We start from the raw sequence: 10,741 nt of genomic DNA on the forward strand, positions 1-10,741 counted from the left end.
AATTAGTTTAAGTTCTATCCTAACAGCAGTTGGCATAGCGACAACATGTAACCAACCAGGCTATAATAATAATCGTAATATTATGTGTGTCCCGGCCATCATTTATTTATTATTCTATCTCCTTTTATTCGAAGTACTTTATTTAAATATGTGCATAACTTCTGGACAGATGCACCCAAAGCACCTGCAGCATCCTTGAAAAAAGAAAACGTATACAAATAAAGAAAACCCAAAATATATATGTAGAAAAAAGATGCCAGCGTACAAAGCATTTTTTCTTACTGTGCTCTTCGCTCCTGACTGCATATTTCATAGCAAAACAGAAAGGAAAACTGCTAAAAAAATACAACAAAAAATGCTGGAAAAACGAAAAAATGAAAATGCTAAACAAAGAAAATAAAAGCAAGCGGCAGCGAGCTATACAAAAAATGGGCGCAAGGCAAAACTAAAAGCCAAAAGAAAAATGCCGCGCTTTTGGCCAAGAGTGGAGTGCTCTGCCCAGGGGTCAGGGGTCACGGAGAGGGGTTCAGTTCGCATTATTTTGTATTACAGCGTCCCCAGTACATTCACCACTACCACCAGACCAGACCCCACCGGACCCCCAGTCCCGGCCCAGCCAGCTTGTATTGCAATTTTTCAATTTCAAAAACAATTTTGCTCTGCCAACATACGTGTGGTCAAAGATAAGCTCTGTAAATATATATAACAAAACAACCAAACTGAATACGGCCAACGAGGAGGGCGGCATATAAAAAATCCAAAAATCTAAAGCGCAGCCCGCCATAAAAAAGCCAAAAAGCAAAGCTAACCGCAGCTCAAGCAGCTATTGCTGCAGCTCAAAACTGGCCAAAGCCAGAAAGGCGGTCAGCACAAAAAAAAAAAGGAAAGAAATACCAAAAATAAAAGCTATATGGGTGCTATATGGGTGTTGCACGTATGCGCTGGTGTGGGTGAGTGTCAGCTTGCAACACAGCGGGAAATTGCACAAAAATGAATTGTGTTGTGCAGCATTTAGTGCTGAAATATAAGTGACCTGCTGGGCGGGACAACTGAAAAGGAGGGTCGCTGCGATTCCAGTGGCTTCTGGGCCACTGCCAGGCTTCCTCAGCTTTGTTGCGGCATTGATTGAATTTTCCTTGCCACTGCCAGCTGAAACCAGCAAAAAGTTATGACTCATGCATTCCCCATAGAAGTATATAAATATCATTGAAATTTAAGGAATTAAGGCATGTGTATTAAGAGATGATCAAAGTATCTATATTTGCATTTAGTATGTATGTAGCAAGGAACAAGAACTGACTTATTTACGAATACATGTATTAAAGTTCCCATCTGCCTTAATTAACTAAATACTTTTTGTATATCCAAAGCTTCAATAGGCAGAACAATCTTCAGCAGCTCAATCAATTTAGAATAAAGCCCGACTTGATTAATTCCATGAATGAAACCCTTTTTTCCGTGAGCGATCCGTTGGAGAGTAAGTGCATCAGCCATTGGCGGAAATCGAATTCATTTGGGACTGTGGCCGTCCTGCGGCAACAGTGCGTATGTGCAATGTGCAATGTGGCTTTGCCAGCGCCAAATCGCAACGAAAGCGCCAAGCAAATTGACAAAAGCAGGGCGCCAGTCGTCGCCCAAAGGCACTCAGCGGTTGTGGCAGCAGCAATAACACAAAACCGCAAATCCCTAAGCCGCTATAACATTTCTCAAACGCTGCCAATGGGGGTTGCCCCAAAGGGTATGGGAGGTCGGATGCGGTGAGTGTGTAGCCAATCGGGGCATCGCAACCGGCGTAAGCCGCTAACAGAAGCAGCTGCAGATGTAGCTGCAACTGCAACTGCATTTACAACCAAGGGAACCAAGCCAAGCGGAGCATGGCGAAGGCAAACAAAAGCTTAGCGGGCATAAAAACAAAATGCCAAATGCGAAATGCACCCCGCCGAATAGGAGGACCCAGTGAAGAGCCAAGCCATCGTAACTACATTGCAATCCAAGTCCAATCCAAGGCAAGAAGCAAATCAAAGCAAATGCAACACTCAATTGCCATTATCGACGACGCCAAGGCAGTTTTGCCTTTCCGCCAAGGGCTGGCTGCCTTTGAAAACAGAAATAGAAAAAAAAATATACCCCCAATGAAAATGTAACTGCTTTCAGCCCAAAGATCTCCGACGATTGCCCGCTTTTCCTGCCAGCACTTTTATATTAAAAACCGCTTAATGGAGTGCAACTTATTGCATGTGCACTAGAAAGAGACGGCCAAGTTTCGGAGACTGAAAGGACCTTAGCGGCGAAGTCCAATAAAAATTAAATGAAATTGCCACTCGACCCACCGACGATAAAAATTCAGTGGGCAAGTATATTCAGTCAAAGATAAATAGTTTTTGCATAAGTTAGCTAGGCTTTTAAGAATAAATGCTGTCAGTTAATCATAAAGGAAATACTAGCTTAAACGCAGCATTGGAAAATACTCCTTAATAGAATTAACTAAGAGCATCGAAATGCATCTATCTATTTTGTTATTTCACTATCTTTAGCTTAGTTCAGGTGAATTTTTTTCAGATGAATCGATAGGTTCTACAGGTTCTTCAAGAAGAGCAATCTTCTTTTTTCAAATTTTCCATACAGTAAGTCATAATCTGGAAGGCGGCCAATATTGATCACATTCTTAGCCATTGGCCCACACACACTCTCAACTCCTCAGAAACTGTCATCTTATATGCAGCTCTCTTTGCATCGCATGATGGGGCAAGTGGAGCAGTGGCGCCACCCAACCAACTTCAACCAGCCGGTGGCAAGGTCCTGGCCACCTGTCCACCTGGCCGAGTAAGTGAGCTAAGGCGAGATGCTGCTGCCTTTCTTGCTGTTCTTTAATTTGAAAAAATTGTCAAGCATCAAAATACTTTTAGAGCTTTCCTCAGCCCGAAGGTACATACTTACGTACATAGGTGGAGGAGACCAAGTTACTTGGGCAAGTTACTTGTCAGGCAGCCGCGTGCCGTGCGTGCAAATAAATCAAATAAATTATGGAAAAACCAAGGCAAAGTGTGAGAAATGGTGGCTCTTCTCCCCGCCCAATCCCTGGCCTATTCATATGCTTATGTTGTAAGGGAAATAAAAAATGTAAACGACGACGAATGGAAAATCAGACTAAAAGAGTGAAAATTTCTGTTGGCGGCGGTGCAGCAGCAGCAGCATAAGCAGAAGCAGCACCATCTGCTGGAAAAAAGGAGTAACACCGACCATAAAAAGTAGCAGAAACATCATAATCAACAGCAAAAAAATATTAATGGAGTTTTCATGTTTATAATGTCATTAGCTCACAAATGCTGCGGATGCTATGGAAGCTTATGTTGCTTCCAATGTTGCTGTTGCTTTTGCTGTTGCACATGTGCCGTGATTCTGTGCCACATATTTTTCTGTGATTTTTTCACTCCTGCCACCTCCTTGGGTCGCACATCCTTTGCGCGCACACTGAGAGACAGCCGTAAACATGCAGCACACACACACCCATAGACACATCTATAAATGTGCGAACACTAATGTGCACATTATGTTGGGGCCATTATGCCGGCTTCTACGGCTTCTCCAGCGGCTCCAGCAGCTCCGCCATGGTCCCCCATAAAGCCAAGGGGCCCAGCAGCTGCCCACCAGACCATGCACAATGAGTTGGTTTGGTGGTTTGGCTGCTTGGTTGCTTGGCGACGGGGTGGCGCTACCAGTTAGCAAGTAAAAACCCTTTAACTCATTTGTTTTGCTTAGCACATGAGCAGCAACAACAACTACTGGGGTAGCTTGTGAATGGGGAAAAGGGGGCGGCTTGTAAAGCAAAACAACGTTTAGCTAGACATTATGTACACACCCCATTGGAAAGAACTTTCTTTGATTTACCAACTTAATTACATCATAAAATCGGTCTTAAAAACCGCCAGGATTTATTACATTTTTTTAAAAGGAAAATTGGTAATAGGTAGATGGTAAAAAATTTGGCAAAAGGTGTTATTTATTTATAAAAAACGTTGTAATACGTGACCACTTTAGTCAGTTCTGGAAATCCGTCATCGATGGCGGTTTTACAGGCAGTTCAAGTTGATCCCGCTGCTGGCCATCACAGAATTTAAGTCCTGCGAAGTGTTCAATATCACGAACATCGGCTAAAAACGAGCGCAGATCCATATCCTTGTCGACATATGCATTGGGCACAACATAACCTTCCATAATGGGCAAATCCCTATTAAACTCATCCTCCCTTACGATAATTTTGAAGAAGTGCGTTGGAACAGCAACCGTGTTCATGCCCATTACATGGTAACGAACAGACCAGTTCCTGAACGTTATCCTTTGGGGCATAAACAGAGGACCGGTATAAACATAAACTGAATCGAATTCGATCGCCTTGTCTCTAACATAGCTTTCCAGACGGTACCAAATATGATTTTTTAGCCCACGATTAATGGGCACTATGTTGGTAAACTTGTAGGCCTCCAAAAACTTGAGCGCATCGCATTTGTAGTTTTGAGGGGAGGCCAAGTGACCACCAACCCAATCGGAATTTTTGAAGTCCCGCATATTTGCACTAAATATCGTTGGTATTGTATTGTCTGTTATGTATGCACTTGGCTTATTCAATGTCTTTTCATCCCTCTCCTGTACGCAGTCGCTTTTGACGTGTTCACATACCCAATGGGCAATACGATTGCGACGATCGTATGAGAGTACGAAGCTTTTATAGACGTGTATTTCATCCATGCCCGGAAATCCATACTTCATAATATCAGCCACATGTTCAATACTCTCATGTGGGCATCCATCTGGGCCGACAGATAATCTCATCTTCGAAATCTTAAACGATCCCAAGTCAGAAACAATTCTCGCCGCATTTAATTTTCGACTCACTGCGTTATGCGCCTTCCTCCGACCCCACAGTACAAAGTGTTCGAATATGGATACACTACCAGAATCTTGTCTTTCTGAATAACGATTGGTAGTCCCAGACTCGTCTCCAATACTTGTTGGCTTACTAGATTCTGAACTTGTACTTGACTTTTTAGACGAACGCCCAAACATTGCCAACTAAAATATAAGTGCTTATAAAAGCTTAATTAATATATAATTAATGACTTACTGCCCTATAAATTGGTTGTCGGCATTGATAGACATACGGATCAGTAAGCATGACAGATTTGATTTGTCTAAATGAAAGATGTTGTTGTACCAGAGCTCCGATGATAAAACAGGATGCTCCCGTTACTGCACACAATGCTACGGCTACATAAGTTAACATTGCCGAATGCTTAAGTTAAGGTGTATAAAACTGTACTTTTAAAACCAAAATTTTGGACTGCACATAAATTAAAATAGACATATTAAACAAATTTACTGAATTGAATTTCGCCGAAAGTATATGTGTAACATTTTATTATCACTAAATGGGTATATTCACGAAATATATATTTTTTCACAATTTTGACAGTTTAAGCAAAAGTGTTCAAACTAGCTTGAATTTTCTTTTCGAGACATCTTGCTGGGAAAATGTAATAAATGCCTAAAATTAAACAAGAAGTCCCTTTAGTAAAGTCTTTTGTAGCATTAAAATGTTCCTACTACAACTTTCATTTACTTTAACTGTTCAAGTGAGCCTTGCATATTTACACTTTAACACTACATACTTTTAAATATTATGAGTAATGTGAACTTAATGACTTGCCATATATGTCAGCAAGTTTAATGTATTTTAAAGTTACTTCTCACTTATATGGAAGACATCTACATTGAGCAGCTCAAGAAAGTTGTCTGCCTAAGGAAAATGGATTGTGCTAATTCATGTCAGAATCTGAAACCCCATTTTCCCATCCCTTAACACCCACAAGAAAAGCTAGAGTTTTCCGCTCCCTTTCGCGACGTTTTTCTACTTTATAATGATAACATTTTCATGTTTTACAATGTTGTAATGCCTCGATATGAGTCCCCAAAGCGGCATCCTGCCCCAGACGATGTTTTTATGACGTCATTTAGGGGTTAATGTGTGTGCGAGTGTGCGCGTCATGGCTGATTCATTAATTTTGAAAAGTTTTCAAAACTATTAACAGCAACAATCTTTCCACAGCGGCATTGCGATTTGCGAGCCGAGCTCCCCGACTTTTCGTTGTCAATTAACATTTTCGCCAAGGAGCAGCAGCGCACGGTTGCATTATTAAAGAGCTCAATCAGCCTTGGAAGCGGAAACGGAAGTGAATTTCAAGTTTTTATTCCTACACTTCCCATGGGGAAACTTTTCGGGGCGTCGGAAGGGGAAAAGTGCACGTTTACATCCGCGTTTAGTTCGCCTTTGTTTGAGGCCCAGAAAAGTTAGCGCATTTCATTTATTCATGCCTCCTTGACCAGTCCCTTTCCCCTCTTCCCATTCCCCTCTCGACCCATCTCCATTTGTTGCGCTTGCCCCTTTCCTTTTTCCTTGGAAGGAAACAGGAAGAGGCAGCATGTCGCGTCCTGTGCTAAATGTAATTTTCCGTTGTTAAATCCTGTTTTTCAAAACTTCTTTCCAAAGTGCAATGGAAGTCAGCTCGAGCAGACAACAAGCAAAACGTAACAAAAATGGAAGAAAAGTGGAAAAACAAAAGCAAAACCTGCAGTGCCACCAAGAAATATCAGACAGTTGGTGAGGAAAATAAATTACTTGGCACTCATCATCTCTTCAACTGCAGTGCGAACAGAGGCAATATTTTCAGATTGCACGATAAAATCTTTGGAAAAGTTTAGAGCGAATAGTTTGATTAATGCAGTTTAGCGCGAAATCCATTTTGTTTAGAGTGCACTTTGTCACTATTGGATACAATATATAGACTCTATGTGGTCTTCATTAATACACAAATTAAATTCTAATAGCCTTTTTAATTGTTTATTCATTTTGTTATGTGGTGGCATCTACTTTATTTGTTTTCCATAATCATCTGCATAATGGGCTGCTTCTGCTAAGAGTTTGCCTCCTTTTTCGAAAGTTATGGTCCATGCTGATGGTAAATACTGTTGAAAGCCACGCCCAACTAATTACAACTTCTTATGTCCCGCAACACATTTACTTTAATTAAGTTATTTGCCCCGCCCAACGAGGGTTCATTTTGCTCGGCCAAAATGACAAATGTACCGGCGAGAACGCCTACCGAAAAAACTTTACAGCATCGCGTAAGCAGGTCATAGTTTTTATATGATCGGGTACATCTTCTGACTGACAACCCCTCCTCCACGACCCACTCCACCTCCTAGGCCCCCGGCTCTTCTTCCTTTGGCCAGGACTCACTCTGTCCCTGAGGTCTTTGTCCACTTGCCAGGAAAACAAATTTACGGCATCGCTTTTAGTTGTTCCTCGTTATTGTTGTTGCACATTTGAAATGTACATAATAATTCACACTCACTGGGCGGGGGTAAGAAGTGTAGGTTCGGAGGCTGGTGGTGGGGGCACCACGCACAAATCTACGCCAAAAGTAAAGTCATAAGAAAATGCATAAAACATGCCCAACATTCGCCGTCAACGTCGCCAACACTTCAGCTGCCTGCCTGCCTGCCAGGCAAAAACTTTTCTCATCATCAACCACAAACAAAGGCCAAAACAATGGCAGAGCAAGCGGGATGGCACTACAGGCCAGAGGGAGAGGGCGAAAGGGGGTCCGAAAAAAGCTGAAACCCGAATCGGTGGACCAGGCCGAAAACATAAATTGCTGCAGGACAGAATATAGTCCACACTGAGAAAAATATTGACCAATTTTTTACGCGTTTTGATATTAAAATATGAAAGTTCCAAGAACTAGATGGTTTGGAAAATCCTTATAGAGCTGACGTAAATATAGGAATTTCATTTAATAATGTTTTAATAGCTAACTTGACAGAGGAAAATATTATTTTAAATTATGTGAAATAGTAAACATGTGTCTTTATAATATATACGATTTTTCTAGTTCCCCTGATCAAATGGATATAAATTGTAGTAGTTATCTTGAAAATTGTTACTGTGTAGACAATGGCATTGCCAAACTCCCCCGAAGACCACCCCCAAGTGCACGCCCACTGCCACGCCCAACCGGCTAAGCCACAACAACTTTGCAGCAATTAAGCTCCGGGCCAGTTCTGACATTGGGCCCAAAAGCAAGGCACACTTGCGGAGGGGCTGAGGGGGAGGAGAGCAAATAATTTTTAATTGTGCTGCACAATGCTGTAAAATTAATTCATCTTTTTCACACTCAAATAAATTGCTGTTGACGCGACAACAACAGTTGGGTGCCGGGCATTGGGTGGTGGGTATGGTGGGTATGGTGGGGTTGGTGAGGCAGCAGCATGAGGAAGTGGCAGCAAGTTGTTGTCGTCGCCGGCGTCTGCTCAAGAGCGTAAGTAATTACATTTTCTTTGTGCTGTTGCCAAAACGTTGCAATTCCTGCTCTGATGCCCCTTGAACTCGAATCCTCAGCCACCCACTTGTCCCTCATCTGCTGCCTTTGGCTGCAACCTGTCACTTGCCGGTGGCAAAAAGGACAAAAAACGGGGTTAAAACAGCGGTGCCAAGTAAAACAAAACTGCAGTGCACTGCAGTTGCGCGGCGGCATACATGGCGTATACGTAACGTGCTGGAGGAGCAGCAATTTCTTTAATATATTTACGCCCAATGCTTGTCGCAAAACAAACAATGACGCATACAATTTATATTTAATTATGCGCAAATTAGTCTGCTCTACCCTCGCACACACAAACACACACACAGACTAGCACAAAAACCAAAGCAGTTGGAAGTGTTGGCACATGACAAACACTCGCAACTTTTTGCCCTCATATACATATATAGTAGTACAACATACACATATACAAATAAATGCGGGTCCGGGAACTGCGAGTTGAGTTTTTGTTTATGGTTCAGTTTCGGTCGGATTTTACGCTAATTTCCCTCGCCCAGTTCATTGCGGCCTTGTTGCACTTTTTTACTGTATCGCATGCTTGCAAGTAATTTGCCCAAAAACCTAATGAATATTCAGCAGCCGGGGGCAAGCAATAGCTTATAGTTATAACCCCAGCTATGTCATCTCCCCTGCACCAAAGGGCGGTCGTAGTCTATCCGTTTAAATTATTCAATTTCCTTGCCCCGGCTGCTGGACGGATTTGGATTTGAACACCTCATCAGTCGGACGGCCGAAGGCCACGTGCCACGTGGCAGGATTAAAAGCTCTCCCGGCGATGGGCTAACTGTGCGTATACGCAATTAATAGAAGCATAAAAAGGATCGCAAGGGGATACGAGGAGGCAGGAAAGGAATTTCGGAAATCCGAAATATGAAAATACTTTAATGTTGAATTTTTGAAATGTTTGTTGTGCTGCTTTTCTCAAATTTATATTTTAAGGATTATATTCTCAATTAATGAGCCCCGTATCGATGCTCTAAAAATATATGAATATTCCCCAAGCGCAAATTCTTTTGGCAAGAATCTCTATCGCTAGTTCTCTAAACTTTCGAAAAGTAAAGAGTTTAACAATTTAAGTTGGCCAAGAATCTGCACAACTTTGTCAATCGAATAGTTTCGCCAGCAGGAAACTTTAAAGACACACCTCTTGGGAGGTGCCCCGCCCCCTCCTAATTTATCCCGCTTTCCTGGCCAACATTTGCACACTCATTAAACGCTGCACATCAAGTTGGGTCCCCCAAGCCCGCACAATTTATGGCGGCAACTGTGAGTTGCATGCCTCCGTAATTAACTTGTTGTGCCCGCCTCGCATGCAGCACAGTGGGGCGCATAGCGGCTGCAGACAGTACAGGTGGCACTGCGGTGGGGTGACTATTATTAGAAGCCCCGAAGCGATGGCAGGAACACTGAATTTATGAATGGCAAACGGTTTGGAGGAGTTTCGAAGAGGAGGGTCATGCAAATGAGAGTTTGCGATACGGGTATATGATACACTGAAAACAAACTCTTAGTCATCAAATGCTTTTACTTCTTTTGTCTTATACACTGAACTTACACAGGGAAACTTATTTCAAAGTTTAGTTTAGTTTTTAAGTTTAGTTTACTAAATACCATCTTTATTATAACACTTTATTTTGATATCTTCTTTTTTATATGTTATATTTTGTATATCATCTATATCTGCTATATTTGTAATTTATTTGTTATAAATTCACTGTAGCTTTGTGTTACTTTGAACCCCTGTAGAATTGCTCCCCACATGCCAATATGACAGAAATTTGCCAACTGTCGTTGACAAGCAAAGGAAACAATACATCGCGAAAAACCGCGTCAAACAACGATGTCTGAAGAGGGGAAAGCTGGAAAAGGGAAAAAGGGAAAATGGGAAAACGGGAAAAGGGGTACAGACAGGGGTTTCCGCTGGGTTCGCTGCATGCATGTGAATTGCTGAATTGGGTGCGCCGCCGCTTATAAACAACAATACCAACAACAACAAGCCCAGCGACTGAAAATTGTCGCGACGACAAAATGCTTGAAATGTCTGTGACCTTTAAGGGGCTCCGATGGGGGTTGGGGTCACTCGAAGGGGGCGCCTAAAAGGCGCAACACCTTCCCAGACGAGTCCTTTGGGTATTTTGGTTGCAAATTGTTTAGCTCGGCAGACGCATTATACAAATGAGAAAATGAATTAAATAAGTTCTCATTGTTTATATTTCTCTTGTGCGTGACTTTGTCAACATATGGGGCTTTAAAACGTAGAAAATAATGCATGCTTAAAGCGATGTAAATATGGTTTAAATATA

General features: G+C 42.1%; 1 protein-coding gene across 1 annotated transcript; it reads right to left on the minus strand.

Annotated features, from left to right (window-relative positions):
* Positions 1 to 3,897: 3,897 nt before the first annotated feature.
* LOC117143732 (endonuclease G, mitochondrial) lies at positions 3,898 to 5,449 on the minus strand. Its single transcript, XM_033308542.1, has 3 exons — positions 5,123 to 5,449; positions 4,894 to 5,070; positions 3,898 to 4,839 (listed from the first exon to the last, which is right to left on the minus strand). Exons 1-3 carry the CDS (start codon positions 5,279 to 5,281, stop codon positions 4,039 to 4,041), a joined length of 1,137 nt encoding a protein of 378 aa, XP_033164433.1. The 5' UTR covers positions 5,282 to 5,449; the 3' UTR covers positions 3,898 to 4,038.
* Positions 5,450 to 10,741: the final 5,292 nt, after the last annotated feature.

The sequence above is a fragment of the Drosophila mauritiana genome, chromosome 3R (assembly GCF_004382145.1).
Source record: "Drosophila mauritiana strain mau12 chromosome 3R, ASM438214v1, whole genome shotgun sequence".
Lineage (NCBI taxonomy): Eukaryota > Metazoa > Arthropoda > Insecta > Diptera > Drosophilidae > Drosophila > Drosophila mauritiana.